Source organism: Dipodomys merriami, unplaced genomic scaffold (genome assembly GCF_024711535.1).
Source record: "Dipodomys merriami isolate MVZ:Mamm:240054 unplaced genomic scaffold, mDipMer1.0.p SCAF_106, whole genome shotgun sequence".
Taxonomy (NCBI): Eukaryota; Metazoa; Chordata; class Mammalia; order Rodentia; family Heteromyidae; genus Dipodomys; species Dipodomys merriami.
The window spans coordinates 3,228,055-3,248,907 of record NW_027202338.1 but is presented as its reverse complement, the minus strand read 5'-3'; the positions used below and the strand labels follow the sequence as shown (position 1 = coordinate 3,248,907).

Below are 20,853 nucleotides of genomic sequence, written 5' to 3'. Positions count from 1 at the left end.
CACCTCCAGCCATGATCGTCTTTCTCCCATAAACACCGCTTCTCCCAACTTTCCTGGGGCTCCCATTTGCTCCCCACCCTTCCGCCCCGTATCCCCCTTGGGGGAAAGGAGAGGCCCCCTTCAACCCTGCCTGCCCCCCCCTCCCCACCTCTCCATCACTTCCCTCCCCCCCCAGCCATGTCACCTTGAGGCGGGTGGGTGGGTGGGTGAGTGTGGGGTGGGGTGTGTGGGCGTGGGGGGGGCCCGGGGTCCCCCCCCTCCCATGGCCCCGGCGGCCCCGCGATGGGCGGCAACCGCACCGGGGAGGGCTGCCGCGTGGACGCGCGCGTGGACCACCTGCTGCCGCCGTCGCTGTACGCGCTGGTGATCGGCGTGGGGCTCCCCACCAACTGCCTGGCGCTGTGGGCGGCGGCGCAGCAGGTGCGGCAGCGCAACGAGCTGGGCGTGTACCTGCTCAACCTGAGCGTGGCCGACCTGCTGTACATCGGCTCGCTGCCGCTGTGGGCCGACTACTTCCTGCACCACGACAACTGGATCCACGGGCCCGGCTCGTGCAAGCTCTTCGGCTTCGTCTTCTACACCAACATCTACATCAGCATGGCGTTCCTGTGCTGCATCTCCGTGGACCGCTACCTGGCCGTGGCGCACCCGCTGCGCTTCGCGCGCCTGCGCCGCGTCAAGACCGCCGTGGCCGTCAGCTCCGTGGTCTGGGCCACCGAGCTGGGCGCCAACTCCGCGCCGCTCTTCCACGACGAGCTCTTCCGCGACCGCTACAACCACACCTTCTGCTTCGAGAAGTTCCCCATGGAGGCCTGGGTGGCCTGGATGAACCTCTACCGCGTGTTCGTGGGCTTCCTGGCGCCCTGGGCGCTCATGCTGCTGTGCTACCGCGGCATCCTGCGCGCCGTGCGGGCCAGCGTGTCCACCGAGCGCCGCGAGAAGGCGCGCATCCGCCGCCTGGCGCTCGGCCTGCTGGCCATCGCGCTGCTCTGCTTCGCGCCCTACCACGCGCTGCTGCTGTCCCGCAGCGCCGCGCGCCTCGGCCGCCCCGGCGACTGCCGCCTGGAGGAGCGCGTCTTCGCCGCCTACCACGGCTCGCTCGCCGTCACCAGCCTCAACTGCGTGGCCGACCCCATCCTCTACTGCCTGGTGCACGACGGCGCCCGCGGGGACGTCGCCCGGGCCCTGCACCACCTGCTGCGCCTCCTGGCCGGCCACCCGCCCCGGGAGGTGACCGCCGCCGCCGCCACCGCCCTGGAGGCGCTGCCGCTGCCGCCGCCGCCGCCGCCGCCGCTGCCGGCCGTCTGCAAAGGCGCCAAGGCCGCGGGGGGCCTGGAAACCCCCGACGCCGCGGGGGAGCAGGTACAGGCCTGGGCGCTGCTGCCGCCCACCCAGTGACCCTCCCTGGCCCGGTGGGTGTATGCAAATGAGCGTGCAAATGCGCGCGGAAGCCACCGCTGTACATATTCATGAGCAGGGGCCGGGCTCGTGAATATTCATGAGGCACCTATGGCTCCTGGGCCTGTCAGCCTAGCTACTACCGGAGACTGAGCGCTGAGGATGGAGTTTCAAAGGCAGAGCCCAGCAGGAGAGTCCCTGAGACTTCTTTTTGTATCTCCAGTTAATCAGCACAAAGCCGGAAAAGGGAAAAGTGGCTCAAGTGGTAGAGTGCCAGCCTTGAGTGAAAAAAATACTTAAGGGGGAGCACCCAGGTAGGCCCTGAGTTCAAGCCCTACCACCAGCATGCAAGAAAAAGAACAGAAGGGAAAAAAAGCAAACGGAGGGACAGCGCCCAGGGCTCGAGTCCAGGCCTCAGGCCCAGCACCAAGAAAATAAAATATAAAATACGAGAAAAGACAGGACCAAGCCTGTTGTGTTGCTGCTCAACCATCCATAATCCCCTGAAAAACTCACTTTTTCTTTTTCTTTTCTTTTTTCAACAGTACTGGGGTTTGAGGTCAGGTGCCTGCACAGGTCTCGCTGCAAGTTCTCTAATGCAGAAGCTCCTCCCACCCTCTAGTTCTTTTTAGATTCATAGGGTGTTTTGTGCCTGGCTGGTCTGGATCATGATCCTCCTGTTAACCATTCCATTCTTGTAGCTGGGGTGGGAAGTTTTACTCACTGTGCTCAGCCTTTTATTTGTTGAGATGGGGTCTTTTAAAATTTTTTGCCCAGACCTGCCTTCAACTATGATTCTTCCGGGGCTGGGAAGGTGGCTCAGTGGTCGAGTGCTTGCCTTGCATGCATGAGGCCCTGGGTTCAATTCCTCAGCAAAAAGAAAAAAGCCGAAGTGGCACTGTGGCTCAAGTGGTAGAGCGCTAGCCTTGAGCTGAAGAGCTGAGGGAAAGCGCCCAGGCCCAGAGTTCAGGCCCCACGACCGGACCCCAAAAAAAAAAAACTATGATCCTTCCAATGGACACTTTCTGAATAGCCAGGATTACAGGTGTGAGTAGCCCAGCCCACCCAATTTGCTTTTTTTTTTTTTTTTTGTCGTGGGGCTGGAACTATATAGGCCTAGGCACTCTCCCTGAGCTTCTCTGGCTCAAAACTAGCACTCTACCACTTAAGCCACAGCACCACTTCCAGCTTTTTCTGAGTAGAGTCTGATGGACTTTCCTGCCTGGGCTGGCTTTGAACTGTGATCCTCAGGTCTCAGCCTCCTGGGTAGCTAGGATGGCAGGCGTGAGCCATAGGCGCCCAGCTTTTTGTTTTCTTTTGAGGTTCCAGGATGGCTTGGAACTCCTGATCCTCCAGCCTCTGCCTCTTGAGTGTAGGGATGACAAGAGTGCACCACTGCATCTGGCTCTCACAACTGACTTAAACTATTGTCCTCCTGGTCTGGCAGTGTTAGCGGACACAGTGAGCCCTCATGAGCCCCTAGATCCTGCTGCCGTTTGGGGACCATAGCTCCTGCACTAGGGGCTGAGGAAATGAGCCAAATGTTCTTCTAAAAGGTAAAAATCAAGGGCTGGGGCTGGGAAGATGGCTCAGTGGTAGAGCGCTTGCCTTGCATGCCTGAGGCCCTGGGTTCGATTCCTCAGCACCACATAAGCAAAAAGAAAAAAGCCGGAACTGGTGCTGTGGCTCAAGTGGTAGAGCGCTAGCCTTGAGCTGAAGAGCTGAGGGACAGTGCCCAGGCCCAGAGTTCAGGCCCCATGACCGGACCCAAAAAAAAAAATCAAGGGCTGGAGGCATGACTCAAGTGTTTGCCTAGCAAGCTCAGGGCCCATTTAAACCCCAGTACTGTCCCCTGCCCACCCCCCCCCAAAAGCACTAGAAAGGAAGGAAACTGAGGCAGTTAAGGGGGACAGAGGGCAACCTGAAGCCTGATGGAGACAAAGGGGACAGGGGAGGGACCACCGAGGTGGTTTAGGAGCCAAGACCCAAAGGTGGCAGGAGGCCGGGCAGTCAGCTCTGTGGCTAAGCATTCGGGCAGAGCAGAGGACACAAGTGCAAAGGCCCTGGGGTCAGAGAGTGTGTGTGTGAATTGTGTGGGAGTGGATTACAGGGAGAATCGGAAGGGCGAAGATGGGAGATGGGACTGGAAGGAGGGGGCCCCAGGCGGGCCGTACGGAGTCACGCAAATCTGCCTGATGACCTGGCCTGGGGGGGTGGGTTTAGTGGAAGACAGATGGACAGATGGATGGATGGGAGGTACTGGTGGATGCCAGGGGCTGGTGGGCTGGCTGCAGGTGTTGGGGCTGGATGGGTGTAAGGGGTTGTGGACAGAGCAGGGAGCAGGCCAGGGCCCAGGCCAGTGGCACTGTGCGATGGCGTTCTGGGAAAAGGAGACGGGGGGGGGGGGGGGGTAAAGAAGGCCTCTGGGAATGAACCAAGAGCTCAGGCATCAGTAGATGACGCAGTGCCAAGGTCACCCCGGCTCCCCATCCCCCCCATCTGTCTATTCCCACGCACCCCAAGGGGGCTGGGGAAGCCTGCCCTGCTGGAGGGACCCCTCCCTCCCTGGCCTCAGGTCAGCAGAAACTGCCCCTGTCCAGTCACCCGGAAGGACAGCAGAAGGGAGCGCTAAGGGTTGTGTTCTGTTTGTTTTTTTTTCCCCACCCAATACTGGGGCTGGAAACCAAGGTCTCCCATGTGCCCGGCAGGCGATCGACCACCTGAGCCATGCTCCCGGCTCTTGTGTTTGTATTTTTTTTTGTTGGTCATGGGACTTGAAGTCAGGGCCTGGGCGCTGTCCCTCAGCTCTTCAGCTCTACCACTTGAACCACAGCACCACTTTCAGCTTTCTCTACTTAGGTGGTGCTGAGGAATCAAACCCAGGGCCTCGTGCATGCGTGGCAAGTGCTCTACCACCTTCGCAGCCTGGGCATCCTCCTGGTTCTGCCTCCCCAGTGCCGGGATTACAGGAGGGCACTGCCATGCCCTTACCAAACACCTGGATTCGTATGCATTGTCCCTTTCCCAAGAGCTCACAGGTGTATAAACAAGCCGCTGAGACAGGAAGATGGATCACACACACACACACACACACACACACACACACATATTCTCAGAAGAGATTCCTGGAACACTTGTAAGACAAAGGAAGCAGTGGGAAGAGGGGCATGGAAAAGTGCACTTAATGACTAACATTTATGGCATGGGGGGAGGAGGGAGGAGAGGGTTCTGGGAAGTCCTACCACTTGTCCACCCCAGAAAACTGCTTCTGAACAGACACTGCCCCCTCCCGCCCCCAACCCCCCTGCTATCACAGGGCAGCCTGGCCACTGCACATTTCCATCAGATGCTCATTCCCCAACCAGTCAAGAAACATTTATTGGTGGCTGGGTGCAGTAACCCATGCCTGAAACCCCAGCTACTCAAGAGGCTGAGACGGGAGGATGGAAGTTCCAGCCCAAGGGGGAAAACAAACAAGTCAAATTAAAGACCTCATCTCAATCCATAAACTGGGCATGGTGGTGCTCCGCGTGGATCATCCCAGATTCTCAAGAGTCTGAGGTGGGAGGATCTTGAGGTTCATGATCAACCCAGAGAAAGTAGGGAGCTCCTGAAAAACAAACAGGTGAATGAAAGGGCTGAGGATAGGGCTCAAGTGTTAGAGTGTTTGCTGACCATGCACAAGGCCCTGGGTTCAAACCCCAATAATGAAAGGAAAAAAGAAACCCAAAAACCTGAGCAGCTACTGTGCTGTGAGGCTGCCCGCGGCAGTCCTGGGGTTCCGCCTCAGCTCTGTCTTGCTTTTTTCTGGAACTTTGGGCAAATTCTTTCTTCCCTCCAGCCTCAGTTGGCAAATGAAGACAGGACTGGTCCCAAGACCCAGGCTCTCTCATGTCTCATTCAGAAGGGATTCTGGGAAGAGATTCCTATGGCCATAATTCAGATAAGTGTGGGCACACACACACACACACACCCCATATGTGTAGATCTCCCTGTGTAGCCCAAGCTGGCCAGGAACTTCCAATCTTCCTGCCTCTGCATCCCCAATTCTGGGACTACAGATGTGCAGCACCATGCCCAGCTACCATCATTACAGGGAGGACTTCTGACATCTCACAGGTCTCTTAGTGCTTACTGAAGGGCACTAGATACCTGGGGACAGTGGAGGAGAGCCCTGGAGTCCTTCTCCCACCTCCTCTGCCCAGCTGTCCATCTGCCTCTCCTTCTAACTACCCACCGCACACCCCACCAAGCAGGAATTTCAGCCCAGGCCTGCCCTTGTTTATAAGATTTTGCTCCCCACTGGGTAAGGGACAACAGCCCAGGACTTGTCCTTCCAGAGCCAGCTCCCTGGGGACCCTCACCCTCTAGAGGAGGAAGTGGGGTTGCCTGAGGACGCCGATCAGCCCAGGGGCAGGGCCATCAATCTCTGCAGGCCCAGAGGACATGTGCCACACCCCGCAGGCACACACAAGTGTGTGTGTGTGTGTGTGTAGCTCTTGGCTTCCATCCCAGAGCAACACACACATACACACACACACACATACACGTGTGCGCGCATGCATGCACGCACGCACGCACGCACACACACACATTTAAGGAAAAAACAAAAAACAGCCTGGCCTCGGTGGCTCACGCCTGTCATCCTAGCTACTCAGGAGGCTTGAGATCTGAGGATCACGGTTCAAAGCCAGCCTGGGCAGGAAAGTCCGTGAGACTCTTTTTTTTTTTTTTTGGGGTCCGGTTGTGGGGCCTGAACTCTGGGCCTGGGCACTGTCCCGCAGCTCTTCAGCTCAAGGCTAGTGCTCTACCACTTGAGCCACAGCACCACTTCCGGCTTTTTCTTACATGGTGCTGAGGAATCGAACCCAGGGCCTCATGCCTGCAAGGCAAGCACGCTACCACTGAGCCACCTTCCCAGCCCCCGTGAGACTCTTTATCTCCAATAAATCATCAAGCCGGGCGCTGGTGGCTCACGCCTGTAATCCTAGCTACTCAGGAGGCTGAGATCTGAGGATCGCGGTTCAAAGCCAGCCCGGGCAGGAGAGACTGTGAGACTCCTATCTCCAATAAACCACCAGAAAACCGGAAGTGGCGCTGTAGCTCAAGTGGTAGAGCGCTCTCCTTGAGCTGGAGAGCTGAGGGACAGCGCCCAGGCCCAGAGTTCAAGCCCCACGACCGACAAAAAAAAAAAATAAATAAAAATAAAAAATAAATAAATCATCAAAAAACCAGAAGTGGTGTTGTGGCTCAAGCGGTCGAGTGTGAGCTGAAGAGCTGAGGGGCAGCACCCAGGTCCAAAGTTCAAGCCCCATGACCGACAAAAAAAAAGTCAGGCTGGCTTTGAACCACGATCCTCAGATCTCAGTTTCCTGAACAGCTAGGATGACAGGTGTGAGCCACTGGGCCCAGCTATACATACCTTTTTGGGCAATGTCACCCTTCCCAGTTTTTTCCTCCCATTCCTGTAAGGTTGGTTGTATATGGCTGGGTCAGCAGGAACTTTTGTTTTCCGAGTTTGAGCAGTTTCAGGCTAGTGCCCCCAAAGGACGACTGGGAAGGTGGTGTATAAGGAAGTGGCTTTTCTCAGCTGCCTCTGTCCTCCAGCGGCCTGTCAATTCCCACCCACAAGTTGTATAGTTCATTTTTTTAAAAAAGGTTTTAAAAGTCATATTTTCACATAAAGCCAACAACCCTGTAAGGCTAGAAACGGGAATACTAGAAACAGGAATACTGATGCTCTGAGAGGTTGAGTCACTGGCCCTGGGTCACACAGCGCGTAAACGGGGAGAGGGAGAATTGGGATTCCAAGATCCGGGTGACACACGGCCCATTTCCTCTCTCATCCTCGTGAGAGCTCTAAATTTTGGAAGATGGATTATTGGGGACTCATTAAACCTAATTAGGACTATCAAGAAACCTCCTTTGGGCGGGGAAACCGACTCAGCGCTTGACGTCACAGAGCAGCGCGGTGACGTCAGCCGAGGCGGGAATGAGAATCCATTACCCGCTCCCGTGAGCGAGCAGCCGTTTAACCGCACCGCCCACTGATCCCCTCACTTCCGCCGTATATTTGCATATTTAGCGCACGGACGCAGGGACGTCGGCGTCGACGCGGTGACGTCAGGGGCGCCCCTGCAGTTACCCCTTCCCTCCTGGAGCGTACGTACGCACGCATGTACGTGGGCACGCACGGCCCTCCCGCGGGCGGGGGAAGAGTGGAGAGGTCGGAGCCGCCCCGCCCCGTCAGCTAGGTTGCGCGTGCTCCGTGCGACCGCCAAGATGGTGGTGGGCGCGTTCCCGATGGCGAAGCTGCTCTACTTGGGCATCCGGCAGGTCAGTAAGCCGCTTGCCAACCGAATTAAGGCGGCCGCTCGCCGCAGCGAGTTCTTCAAGACCTACATCTGCCTTCCGCCGGCTCAGCGTGAGTGACCCCACGTCCCTCCAACCTTCCCATTCTCCAGCCCGTTTCAGGTGGTTACTTAGGGGATGGACTTCTACCTGTGACCAATCACAGCCTGAACCGGCAAAGTCCTGCGGCCAATAAGGGAGGGTCTCTGGGAGAAAGGCGTCTGTGTAACCCAATAGCGAAGGCGGGCTTGGGACAAGGGGCGGGACAAGGCATTAGCACGCGCGTTGTAAACGCCAGCCAATAGAAGAAGAGAGTTTGTGGAGACTGACGTCTAGACGAGCCAATAGTTGGGGAAACCGGCTCAATTTGGGCGGGCCTTTCCGGAACAGAAAGGAGCCATAGGTGGGACTGGGGGGAAACCCAACTGGGGTGCTTTGCCGAGCCATCCTTGGGCGGTTTTGCTCCCCCAAAGCCACCCGTTCCTCAATTTCCCTCTTGTCATGGGATGTGCTTGTATGTCATACACTTAGAATACACGAGTGCCCTAGTTTTACGCCAGGCGTGAGTTGAGGGTGAAGTTTGGGGTCTGGGGGCGTGTCTTCAAAAATCTGGCAAGTTTATCCGTATATTTGTTAATAAGTTCAGACGCAGTGCATTCATTCAGTAGACTGCCTAGACAGGCCTTTCGGTGGACACCTGGCAGATACATATTCTAGATCAATCAGTCACATCCCAGCGTGCACTGGAGCTCAGAGGAGCCCGCGGGCCCCAGGCATGGGACACCCCCCCCTCCCCAGAAGGGTCTGTCTGAGCCGAGATCTGATGGGTATAGCCAACGCCCAAACGATGACCTACTGTCAAAAGATGATCAGCGTGCTCTGGGAATAAGAGATAAGTGAATATAACTTTTGGGGGTAGCAAGCCTCCACATCCACCCACCCATTACTTCTGTCAGCTGTTCACTGGGGACAGAGTCAGCTCTCATTAGTGACAGTCCCGGTGGACAGTGCTGTCAGGAAGGACTTTCAGGCAGAGGAGATGTAGGAGTGGACCTGAAGGGTATCAACCCCCCCCCCCACCCCAGACAACAGGGACAGTGTTGAGGCAGAGGAAGGCGCATGTGCAAATGCCAAGACATCTTTGTCCTTTGGTTTTTGTCTTTCTGCCTGGGCCTGAAATCCAGAATAGGAAAGTGTTGGGGTTTGTGAGTCACAGAATGTGTTTCATACCAGTTGTCATCACCTTCTGGTGTTGGCCAGGTTAGAGAGGTGACTTGCTGATGTTTATAAAAGGAATGACTGAGGTCTTGGGGGTGAGAAGGATTGCTGCCCTCACAGGGGTGGACTGTGCCAGAGGTGGGGCTTGAACTCTAGATTCCAGACTTGATTGCTTCCTGCTTCTACCTTTCCCCCAAATATTGTGACTTGTCTTCCTGTTATGGTTTGTGAAAGCTGGGCACCAGTGGTCATGACTGTAATCCTAACAACTCAGGAGGCTGAGATCTGAGGATCATGGATCAAAGCCAGTCAGGGAGGAAAGTCCGTGAGACTCTCATCTCCAGTTAATCACCAAAAAAGCCAGAAGTGAAGCTGTGGTTGAGTGCCAGCCTTGAGTAAGAAAGCTAAGGGATAGTGTCCAGGCCTTGATTTGAAGTTCTAGTACCAGCACCCTCCTCCCCCCAAAAAGATAGCTTGTGCTGGGTGACACTGGCTCATGCCTGTAATCCTAGCTACTCAGGAGGCTGAGATCTGAGGATCAGTTCAAAGCCAGACCCAGTAGGAAAGTCTGTGAAACTCATCTCCAATTAGCCACCAGAAAACGAGAAGTGGAGCTGTGTAGCACACTTACCTTGGGCTGAAGAGCTCAGGGACAGTGCCCAGGCCCAGAGTTCAAGCCCCACGACCTGGAGGGCTGTGGGGAAGATGGCGTGTGGAGTCATTCTGACATGGTTTCTCAGGCTAGTGACTTTGAGCAGAGCCTTTAGTCCTTCTCAGCCTCAGTGTCCTCTTCTGTGTAGTGGGTATGACATCATTAGGCACTGTGCACTGGACATTTCATAACAGGGGTTTTATTTCCCAGTCCTTATGACACTGAGCCTTTATAAATACCTGTTTTATGTATATATTCTGTACTTTTTTGGGGAGTAGGTGCTGGGGATGGAATGAAGCCATTGATTTGCCCATAGTAGGGCCATGCTTTACCCTTGAGCCACACCCCGTCTGGAGTCCTCAGGAGGCTCACCTGCATGTTGGGACCCTGGGTTGGTTCCTTCCTTCCTCTTCAGTCAGTCTCTCTAGCAGGGATGCTGATGTCCTCCTCCTGCTCCCCCCCCCCCAAGTCTGGTGCTGACAATCTGAGCAGCTTCTGACACAGACCCTGACCCTGGCCACTGAAGACTGCCTAGCAGAACAGACTCTTGGGTTTAGACCTGGGCACCTCCACTTCCTACTTGTGTGATCATGTCCAGTAGTTTACTGTCCCTCAAGCTCCTTTGCTACATTGACCAGATGTGGGTGGGCACAGAATGAGGCTGTGGGTATGAAGGACGTGGCTCAGAGCACAGATTCTTTGTTCTGGTTCTTAGTCCTGGCTAGGAAGATACCACAGAGCCTCTTCTCCCATGCCATTGCTGCTGGAGGCCAAGACTGCTTCCTCCTCTAGTTCCCACCCTCCAGTTCCCGCTGTGCTGTTGCTGGCTGTGTCCCTGCACAAAACAGAGAAAGAGAGGCCAAACATCTAGTTAAGCTCAGCCTCACGATGATGGGGCATGTAGCCCATGGGGGGCGGGACAGAGGGGTAAGTGGCTTTGGGGTCCAGAGTGGACCAGTGTTTGAAAATCACTTCCTGGGAATCTATTTATAATGTCCAGAGTGGCACGTCGGTTGTGGGGTGTGACAGCCAGGCTGTTGCTGGTGATTTCAGACATCTGTATTCTCAAGATGTTCAGGGCGGTCTCTTCCCATGCCTGTGCGCATTCATAGTCATTTCCATCATCTACCATAGGGCTGTATTGTAACCACAGACTCAGGAATGAAAGGGAATGGGGCTGGGAGGGTGCCTTAGCGGTAGAGTGCTTGCCTAGCATGCATGAGTCCTTGGGTTCGATTCCTCAGTACCACATACACAGAAAAAGCCGGATATGGTGCTGTAGCTCAAGTGGTAGAGTACTAGCCTTGAGCACCGAGAGGCTCAAGGGCAGTGCCTAGGCCCTGATTTCAAGCTCCAAGACTGGCAAAAAAAAAAGAAAGAAAGAAAAGAAAAGAAAGAAATGAAAAGGAATGTTAACAATAATTTTAAAACTACAGATGGGTGTTTTTCGTGCTTCTTTGCTCATAGGACAAATATTTTCCTGTATTTGCATTAATGGTCTTCCCACCCACTGGGCATTCTGCATAGGCCTTAGTTGGGGTTTGGCCTTGAGTTTTTTTTTTTTGTCTGGTCGTGGGGCCTGAACTCTGGGCCTGGGCGCTGTCCCTCAGCTCTTCAGCTCAAGGCTAGTGCTCTACCACTTGAGCCACAGTGCCACTTCCAGCTTTTTTTTTTTTTTCTGCTTATATGGTGCTGAGGAATCGAACCCAGGGCCTCATGCATGCAAGGCAAGCGCTCTACCACTGAGCCACCTTCCTAGCCCTTGGCCTTGAGTTTCTAAGTTTTTTCTGTGGTCCGGTGACCCAAATCCCAGTTATTCATGCAGCTGAGGCAAGAGGATCTCCAGTGGAAGGCCTGGCTCTGCTAGAAGTGCTGTGACAAAAAAGCACTGGGGCATGGCTCTCTCTAGCCTCTTCGCTAGCATGTACAAGACCTGGGGTTCCATCCTTGGCATGGAGGAGAACAGAAGCCCTCCTCCTTCATGTGAAGGTAACTTAGCTTGCAACCTGGGAATGTCTGTGAAGATGTGCCCTGGCTGCCATACCCAGAGTGGCCAGGAGAGGGCGCCTGGCACCCTGCTAGTTGGAGCCCACAGAGGCTCTGTGTTCCTTCCCAGCCCTATTCAGTGAAAACCAGCCAGCAAATCCTAATCAGACACCGAGGCAGACCCATGGCTGGGGGTCCCACCAAGGGCTGGTGGGGTTGGTTTGGTGGCTGGCTCACAGGTGGCATTCAAACAGGTATCATGATCTAAAAAGGGTGTTGGAGCGCTGAGCATGCTTTGATACTTGAGGGGGCAAGAAGGTGGTGCTTGGTGGGGGACACAGGAGAGAGATTCTTCTCAAGGAGAAAATTCTTTCAAGAAGCCCCCCCCCCATCTGCCCCTCACTGCCCATGACCAGATCTTGAGCCCCAGGGTGCCCTGCAGTGGCAGGGGAGTCAGCCTGGTGAGATGGTGTTGATAAGCTGACAGGAAGCAGGGCAGTGTGGTACAGGCCCAGGCCCGACATTCGTTGGTTGGTTTGTGGGTACCTGGGTTTGAATTTGGGGCCTTGCCCTTACTCAGTTTGCTTGCACATGTGTCTTTCTACCACTTGAGCCACGCCTTCAGCCCAGCTTTTTGCTAGGAAGGGTAGTATAACAGCCAGTGAAACTCAAATTTCACAGCTTTCTGTTGCTCTCTTTGAGGGTCTAGCAAAGCAACCCCAGACATGCCTCCTCCCAGCCATTCCCACAATTCTAGAGCTGATTCTTAGAGGCTCAGCCTGGTTCACGCCCCCAACCCTCAATCACTGTGGCCCAGAGAATGCACTGCTCTAATTGGCCAGGCCAAGGGGCGGGGCTAACCCCTCCTGGACCCTTTGGACCAGGCACAGGGACACAATATTCGCAGATGCTGGCAGGCAGCATCCCACTAGAGACTGGCAGCTGCCACTCTGCTGGCTGTGGGGTCACACAATCCAGTTATCACTCTTAGGGTGACGTGGGTTTTCTTTGTTGTGTTTTTGGTTGTTGTTGTTTTGAGACAGAGCCTAAGTATGTAGCCAGGCTGGCCTTGAGCTCATAATCCTCCTGTTTCAGCTTTAAAAATAATTTTTTTTTTCTGTCAGTTATGGGGCTTGAACTCATGGCCTGGGCGCTGTCCCTGAGCTTTTCTGCTCAAGACCACTTTGAGCCACAGCTCCACTTCTGGTTTTCTGGTGGTTCATTGGAAATAAGTCTCATGGACTTTCCTGCCCAGGCTGGCTTTGAATCACGATCCTCAGATCTCAGCCTCCTGAGTAGCTCGGATGACATGCATAAGCCACCAGGGCCTGTCCTGTTTCAGCCTCTTGAGTGCCGGGACTACAGGTATGTTCTACTGTGTCCAACTTTAGGGTGAGCTTTTTTTTTTTTTTTTTTTTTTTGCCAGTCATGGTATCTGAACTCTGGGCCTGGGCACTGTCCCTCAGCTCTTCAGCTCAAGGCTAGTGCTCTACCACTTGAGCCACAGCACCACTTCCAGCTTTTTCTGCTTATGTGGTGCTGAGGAATCGAACCCAGGGCCTCATGCATGCAAGGGCAAGCACTCTACCACTGAGCTACCTTCCCAGCCCCCTTAGGGTGAGCTTTAAACTGAATGGAATATAATATATCCAGGGAAGGCAGCCAGGGCAGGGACTGGCTGGAAGCTGTGTTTTCTAGGGTGATAACTTATTAACTGATAATTATACTTTTCATCTGATATGTTGTCATTATCTCTACAAATGATCTTTTGTTAAGGAGTTTACTACTTTCAGTCTGGCTACCTGAGGGAGGAAGCCTATTAGAGAGAGAAGCAGTTGCCCCAAACAGTGCTGGGTGAGAAGTCTACCTGGTGACTCAAGCCTGTAATTGCAACTACTTGGAAAGCAGAGACGGGGTATTGCAGTTCAAGGCCGGGCTGAGCAGAAACATTCTTGACGGCACCTCGGCCAGTTGGTTGGGTGTAGTGACAGGAATCTATCTTCCCGGCTGCTGGGAGGCTCAATGGCTGGGCAGAGTGGTGGACTCCTGTCGTCTCCGGCGATACCAGGGAGGACAAGTAGGTGGATGGTAGTCCAGACCCGTGAGCTGTCTCTGAGTCTTTTATAGTCCAGGCTGTCGCCCTCCCACTGGAGCCACAGCTTCACTTCCTGCTTTTGGCTGGATAACTGGAGAGAAGAGTCTCATGAGTTTTCCTGCCCGGGGCTGGCTTTGAACCGCGATCCCCAGATTTCAGCCTGCTGAGCGGCTGGGACGGCAGGCGTGAGCCGCGGTGCCCTGCCCTGCCCTGCCGCAGCCCCCCCCCCAGCGCGCTGACCCCTGTCTCCCCCCCCCCCCCCGCAGTGTACCACTGGGTGGAGATGCGGACCAAGATGCGCATCATGGGCTTCCGCGGCACGGTCATCAAACCGTTGAACGAGGAGGCGGCGGCCGAGCTGGGCGCCGAGCTGCTGGGCGAGGCCACCATCTTCGTGGTGGGCGGCGGCTGCCTGGTGCTGGAGTACTGGCGCCAGCAGACGCAGCAGCACCGCAAGGAGGAGGAGCGGCTGGCGGCCTGGGAGGCGCTGCGGGTGGAGGTGGGCCGCCTGGGGCTGGCGCTGGAGACGCTGCAGGCGCAGGCGCGGGAGGCGGCGCCGCGGGCCGCGCTGGACGAGCTGAGGGCCGAGCTACAGGAGGTGCAAGCCCACCTCGGCCACGCCCGCCCAGCCCTAGCCGGAGAGGGCCAGGCCTGCAAAGACCACGCCCACCGAGACCGCGCCCTCCCCGCCGCCCAACCCCACACCCGGACGGAGAAGTAGGAGCCAGACTTGGGTGTGGCCGGTGCGCCCCAGCGCCACCCTCTCCCCCCACATCCCTGGCTGCGGATCCCATCAGAATCCACTGGATAAGGATGCCCCTGAGCCTTCGAACATCCCACCATCCCTACGGACCGGGACTGCCTCCCCTGAGACCATCGCAGCCGGTGGAGTCATCCTGCACTCATGCCCTTGAGCCGAGGCCCACAGTGTTCATCCCCCCCACCCAGGCCAGCCCCCCCTCCAACCCCCAGGCGGTCCTGGGAAAGCAGAAGGGAGCCAGGGCTTGAGTCAGTCACCTACCTGGCTGCCACTCCCAGGACCCTTACTTCTGGGGATGGCCTGGACTTCCCAGATCTTCTGAGACAGAGGAAAAAGGATGGATTCAAGTAATCCTATCTCCCCCTTGACTGGGTCGCAGTTCCTTCTCCTGGGACCTGAGTGGAATGGCCCCCCAGCGCCCGCTCCTCCTTTAGTCTGTGGCAGAGCTGTGTAGTAGCAGCCTCTCTCCACGGTGGAGAATTTGATTCTGTAGCTGGGGCCAGTGCAGATGTACTTCAGCCTCAGCTGTTTGTTCCGGGCCTTGTGATCCGTGGCACATCCTTTCCTGGCCTCCCCAAGTGGTCTTCAGTGGTACTTCTTAGGGGCCTGCTTGTCGGTGTGTTCCACCGCCACACCCCTGTCTCCTGTGGACGCCCCTCTGTCTGCATCTGTGCGGCCTGGCCCGGGCCCCAGGTGTGCTCACCTCCCATGTTCCTTCTTACCCCAAAGAAAGTGACAGCCCAGCACTGGCCTGGGTTTTCGGCTCCGGTTTAGGTGTGGTCAGGGGCCGTACTCCCTTCTCCAGCTTTGCTGGTGCCGGTCCTTCTGGCTCTACCTCGGAATCCATGTGGCCTTCTCTTCTGTCTCTTGTGAGAACACTGACTCCGAAGGTAGGGTCCACCAGAGAGGCTCATACCTGTGATCTTACCTTATTCAGGAGGCTGAGATCTGAGAATTGGCATTTGAAGCCAGCCTGAGCAGAAAGGTCTGTGAGACTCTCCCAACTAACCTCCAAAAAGCTGGACATGAGCTGTGTGTGGCTCCTTGTAGAGCACCAGCCTTGAGAAAAAAAGCCAAGAGATCATACCCTGAGTTCAAGCCCCAGCCCCAGTGTGCACGCATGTACATGCACGCGTGTGTGCACACACACACACACACACAGATCCTTAATTATAAGTGCAGACTTTTTTTTTAGTGTAGTGTTTTGTTTTTTATTGTGAAAATACTGTACAGAGGGGTTACAATTACATGGGCAAGGTAATGAGTACATTAACAAGCATTGTTGCCTCCTACTTTGTTTCCTTTTCCCATCCCTTCCCCTCCCCCCCCCCAACTTTCTCTAAATAGACACATGAGCAGGTTCCAGGGGTTTAGGATGAGGACATATCTTTAGGGGTCCACCATTCCGTCCATTACATTTCCCCCACCCAGAAGACTCCTGCCAACCTCACAGTCATTCAGCCTCACCCCTGGGTCCAGCACCCTATTTCCCTGGCTTCACCACTGAAGGTGGGCGACCCAGCAGTGTGCAGTCTGTGTGGCTGGTTCGCTGGGTTGGGCATAGCTCACATGGTAGAGTGCCTGCCTAGCGAGTGTAAAGCCTTGAGTTCAAATACCAGCATACCAAAAAAGCAAAGCAGCCCAAGAGTGAGGAAGGCATGTGAAGGACACATCTGGGGACCTGAACACGGGTCCAGAGCACGTGGAAACCCAGAGCAGAGCCAGGAAAGCTGGTGGGAAGGACATAGAGCTATCCTGGGAGTTCTTTCCCACGTTGGGAAACAGTCCCAGGGGGATCACCTCAGTCCAAGAGGGACCCAAGGCCCAGGGAGGGAGGTAGATGGGACAGGAAAATAGGGTGTGTCTCTGCTAGAGACCCAGATGCATGGGAAATGGGGAGCAGCAGAAAGATCCCCACATTCAATCAACAAGGTCCAAATTTCAGGGAGCCACAGATGCAGGCAGAGGGGCGGTGCTCCTCTGGGAGCAGGGACGCTGCTGTGGAGGGAGGAGCTTCGTAACTTGGCATGGCCTAGCAGGATAAAAGGAGGAGCTTAGGGGGAGACTCCATGCCCATCCCCATTGTAACCCACATTGGGGGCCCCCCGTGGTGCTGGGCTCAGCCCATCAGTGCAAGGTCACAAAACGAAAGCAGGTCAGATGCCTGTTCCACACTGTTCTAAGAGCTCTGTAAACCGCCCTCCCACATACCATCATCGCCTCCGGGAATCTGAGGCACAGAGAGGCAAAGTCACTTGCTTACCCAGGCAGGGAAGAGCAGAGGTGACATGTGGGCCTGAGACCCAGCTCCTGGCCCTGGGAATGGTGGGGGACAACAGCCTTCAGAAGCAGCCACGTGGTGCACAGGTGGCCAGTCCTCACGGGTGTGGAGGCAGAAGCCTGTCCCCAAAACGCAAGAGGCCAGAGCATGTGCCTGGTTGCTCTGGTCTCCTACCAGCTACCGTGTTGTGTGAGAGGCGTGAAATAAATCTGTGAACAAAGTTTCTTGTCCAGGTTGCTGCCTTCTTTATTCCTGTCTTTAAAAAGTCCACCTTGGGCAGGGCGCTGGTGGCTCACGCCTGTAATCCTAGCTACTCAGGAGGCTGAGGTCTGAGGATCGAGGTTCAAAGCCAGCCCGGGCAGGAAAGTCTGTGAGACTTTTATCTCCAATAAACTACTCAGAAAACCACAAGTGGTGCAGTGGCTCAAGTGGTAGAGCGCTCGCCTTGAGCTGCAGAGCTGAGGGACAGCGCCCAGGCCCAGAGTTCAAGCCCCACAACCAAAAAAAAAAAAAAAAAAAGTCTACCTTAGATGCCTATCTATTGTCTCCATGGAGGAAGTCACACTGCATGGTCCAGTGTGTGCCCTACCCCCATTCAGTGTCTGGCTGGAAACCCAGCCAAGTGGGGGACAATTACACACACAAACACTTGTTCTCAGTGTCACCTGCCACACCTTATTCAGGTAGAAGGGGTAGGGCTTCCCCTCCTCCTCCTGAATGATTCAGGAATGTTTATGCCAGCTCATATAAGTACAGCCAGTGTCCCAGCCTCCCCTTCTCCTCTCCCTTCTCTCCCTCTCCCCCAGGCCCTGTTGAGCTGTCACTGTCTGACATTCCAGGTCACGAACTAATCCCACATCCGGGTGCTGAGGGCATGGGATGGTTACTGGCAACCAGAAAGGAGCGGAAGTTCCACATGGGCCCTGAAGGCAGCTGCAGAGAAAAAGAAAGGTTATATTCCCAGAACAAGAAGAGGTTCCAGACCAGGCATGGTGATGAACGCCTATAATCCTAGCTCTTCAGGAGGCAGAGGCTAGACTAAAAGTTTGTCTCAAAAAATGTTCATTAAAGCTGAGAGTGCCTAGAACCAGGCATCAGTAGTTTATGCTTGTAATCCTAACTACTTAGGAAGCTGCGATCTGAGGGTCATGGTTTGAAGCCAGACCAGGCAGGAAAGGCCATTAGACTCTTCAATTAACCACAAAAGAGTCAGAAGTGGAGCTGTGGCTCAAGTGGTAGAGCTCTAGCCTTGAGCAAAAAAGCTTAGGGAGGGACAGCACCTAGGCCCTAAAGGCAAGCTATAGGACTGGCACAAAAGAAGAAGAGGAGGAGGGAGAGGAGAAAGAGGAGGGAGGAGGAGGAGGAAGAAGAAAGAAAGGAGGAGGAGGAGGAGGAAGTTCACCCCTGTAATCTTAGCTACTCAGGAGATGGAAATCTGAGGATGATGATTCCATACCAGCCCAGGCAGGAAAGTCCAAGGAGACTCCAATCTCCAATAAACAATTCAGAAAAAGCCTGGAGTAGCAATGTGGCTCAAGTGGTAGAGAGCATTAACCTTGATCAAAAGAACTCAGGGACAGTGCCCAGGCCCTGAGTTTAAGTCTCTGGATTGGAAAAACAAACAAAACATAATACTCGACTAGTATGTGCAAGGCCCTGAGTTCAATCCCCAGTACCACCAAAAAGTCTGGCTATTAGCATAGGGCAGGGATTCACAATTTATGGCCCGGAGCCAGTTGTTCACTGTCAATAAAGATTTATTGAAACAGTCATGTTCACTCATTTTTCCATATCTATGGAGGCCTTGTAGACCTGGAGTCAGAAACAGGGCAGAGAGGTGGTGAGGGGCTGACAAAGGCCAGCCCACCTGCTTCAGCTGTCACAATTCTGCAGGATTATAGCATGTCTCCAGCCCCCCATGGGACGGACCCCTGAGGCCTGTGTCACAACCATACTGTGTTAGCCACGCCCCCGCCAATGTCCCCCTCCCTTGGGTTCTGTAGAGCTGCCAGCAGCCATGGCACACAACTCTGTCTCCATCCCAATAAAGAAGTCTAATTAACCCATTGTAAACCTTTTTATAAAAGCTCACTGGCACTCCCTTTAGAGTATTACAGGCATTACATAATTCATGCACCATGAGTCATAGTATAGGATCAGATGGTTATGTGTCAAGTAATGTGTAACATTAAGTTGTGCCTGGTGATGTGTGTGCATATCTCACTGGAATAAAGTTTCACTAGATAATTACTGAGGCGTACTATTTTCTGTTTTGCTGTGTTCCAATTCATGAAGAAAAACTATAACCCTGCACTGGTGGCTCACACCTGTAATCCCAGCTACTAAGGAGGCTGAGATCTGAGGATCACAGTTGAAAGCCAGCCCAGGAAGAAAAGTTCATGAGAGTCTTCAGTTAATGAGTAAAAAGGTAGATGGGAGTTGTGGATCAAGTGGTAGGCCAGCCATATGTGGGCAAGAACATATATATACACACATACAATATGTTATCCAAACCTACACACTGGACTCGTTTACCTTGAGTGAAGCATGAGCTATGGAGGACTCTAACAGAGAAGAGACAAGATCCCATTCAGTCTCATTCCTGTGTTACATTTATTTTTTTGAGATAGGGTCTGGATATGTAGTCCAGACTGACCTGAAACTCCAGATCCTTCTTCCTCCAATTATGAGTGCTGGGATTACAGAAGTGCACTACCACACCTGGCTGTTTTTTTTGAAGATGCTGATGTCTCCGTGTGTGGAATGTCTCCTCGTGTGTGTGTGTGTGTGTGTGTGTGTGTGTGTGTGTGTGTGTGTGTGTGTGTGTGTGTGTGTGTGTGTGTGTGTGTGTGTGTGTGTGTGTGTGTGTGTGTGTGTGTGTGTGTGTGCAGCAGCTTCTCTTCCCCAGGAGGGCAGCTTGCTTCATCCATCCTGCTCTGCCATCCATGAGTCACACAAAAGAAAACTTGCAGAGATTAAGAGAGAAAACAGCATATGTCTGCCAGTGACTCAGTCCTGAGACCTGCCAGTCCCAGCAGCCTGGGGCAAGAGTAGGGTCAGTGTCCAGCCAGTGCATCCTGGAAGGGACTCTGTACAAAGGCCCCTGAAATGTGAGGATACAAAGGGACAGACAGCCTGCTGCAGGTGACTCACGCCTGTAATCCTAGCTACTCAGGCTGAGATCCAAGGATCATGGTTCAAAGCCAGACAGGGCAGGAAAATCTGTGAGACTTACATCCAATAAACCACGCATCAAGCAGGAAGTGGTGCTGCAGCTCAAGTGGTAGAGTGCTAGCTTTGAACTGAAGAGCTGAGGGACAGCGCCCAGGCCCAGAGTTCAAACCCCAGAACTGACAAAAATAAAAAAAAAAGGGGGGGGGGACAGACAGACACTGTCTTCCAGTCATTTATTTCCCCCTAAACATTACTTTCTTTTTAACCAGTCCTGGGGCTTGAACTTAGGGCCTGAGCTGGGCTATTGTCCCTGAGCTTCTTTTTTTTGTTTGTTTGTTTGTTTGTTTTTGGGTCCGGTTGTAGGGCCTGAACTCTGGGCCTGGGCACTGTCCCTCAGCTCTTCAGCTCAAGGCTAGTGCTCTACCACTTGAGCCACAGCACCACTTCTGGCTTTTTTCTTTTTGCTTATGTGGTGCTGAGGAATCGAACCCAGGGCCTCAGGCATGCAAGGCAAGCGCTCTACCACTGAGCCACTTTCCCAGCCCCATCCCTGAGCTTCTTTTGCCCAAAGATGACACTACCACTTGAGCCACAGCTCCACTTCCAGCTTTTTTTTTTTTTTGAGTAGTTTATTAGAGATAAGAGTTTCCTGGACTTTCTCGTCTAGGCTGGCTTAGAAATGTAATCCTCAATGTGAGTCTCCTGAGTAGCTGAGATTACAGGTGTGAGCCACTCTCCCCCAAATATTATTTTCTAAGCATACCCAGGGCTGCAGCTTCCTCCAGCAACCTGGGCAAATGGAATGAGAAGAGTCATGTCACCCCTATACCCCAAGATGACATTGCTCACTTTAGCTTGTGCTTCTGAGTCTGTGTGACCATGAGATTGTGTTATGCAGTGCAATGCCAAAAGACAAAGCTACAACACATTTTTTTTTG

At 54.1% G+C, this 20,853-nt stretch overlaps 2 protein-coding genes and 1 long non-coding RNA gene across 3 annotated transcripts; 2 read left to right on the top strand and 1 right to left on the bottom strand.

Moving 5' to 3' along the window:
* The first annotated feature begins 282 nt into the window (after positions 1–282).
* Positions 283–1,823, top strand: LOC138811506 (G-protein coupled receptor 4-like). The gene has a single exon (XM_069999211.1). It carries the CDS (start codon positions 283–285, stop codon positions 1,396–1,398), a length of 1,116 nt encoding a protein of 371 aa, XP_069855312.1. The 3' UTR covers positions 1,399–1,823.
* A 2,945-nt stretch (positions 1,824–4,768) lies between these two features.
* On the bottom strand, positions 4,769–7,449 carry LOC138814043 (uncharacterized). Its single transcript, XR_011367890.1, has 3 exons — positions 6,821–7,449; positions 5,133–5,324; positions 4,769–5,008 (listed from the first exon to the last, which is right to left on the bottom strand). It is a non-coding gene; the product is annotated as an uncharacterized lncRNA (long non-coding RNA).
* Positions 7,450–7,458: 9 nt separating this feature from the next.
* Positions 7,459–19,014, top strand: LOC138814038 (optic atrophy 3 protein-like). Its single transcript, XM_070002795.1, has 2 exons — positions 7,459–7,822; positions 13,967–19,014. Exons 1-2 carry the CDS (start codon positions 7,681–7,683, stop codon positions 14,419–14,421), a joined length of 597 nt encoding a protein of 198 aa, XP_069858896.1. The 5' UTR covers positions 7,459–7,680; the 3' UTR covers positions 14,422–19,014.
* Positions 19,015–20,853: the final 1,839 nt, after the last annotated feature.

Bases quoted from the DNA above. Each gene is read 5' to 3' on its own strand.
- LOC138811506 (XM_069999211.1), top strand. From the start codon at position 283: ATGGGCGGCAACCGCACCGGGGAGGGCTGCCGCGTGGACGCGCGCGTG.
- LOC138814038 (XM_070002795.1), top strand. From the start codon at position 7,681: ATGGTGGTGGGCGCGTTCCCGATGGCGAAGCTGCTCTACTTGGGCATC. The intron at 7,823-13,966 runs GTGAGTGACCCC...CCCCCCCCGCAG, and splicing joins CTGCCTTCCGCCGGCTCAGC to TGTACCACTGGGTGGAGATG.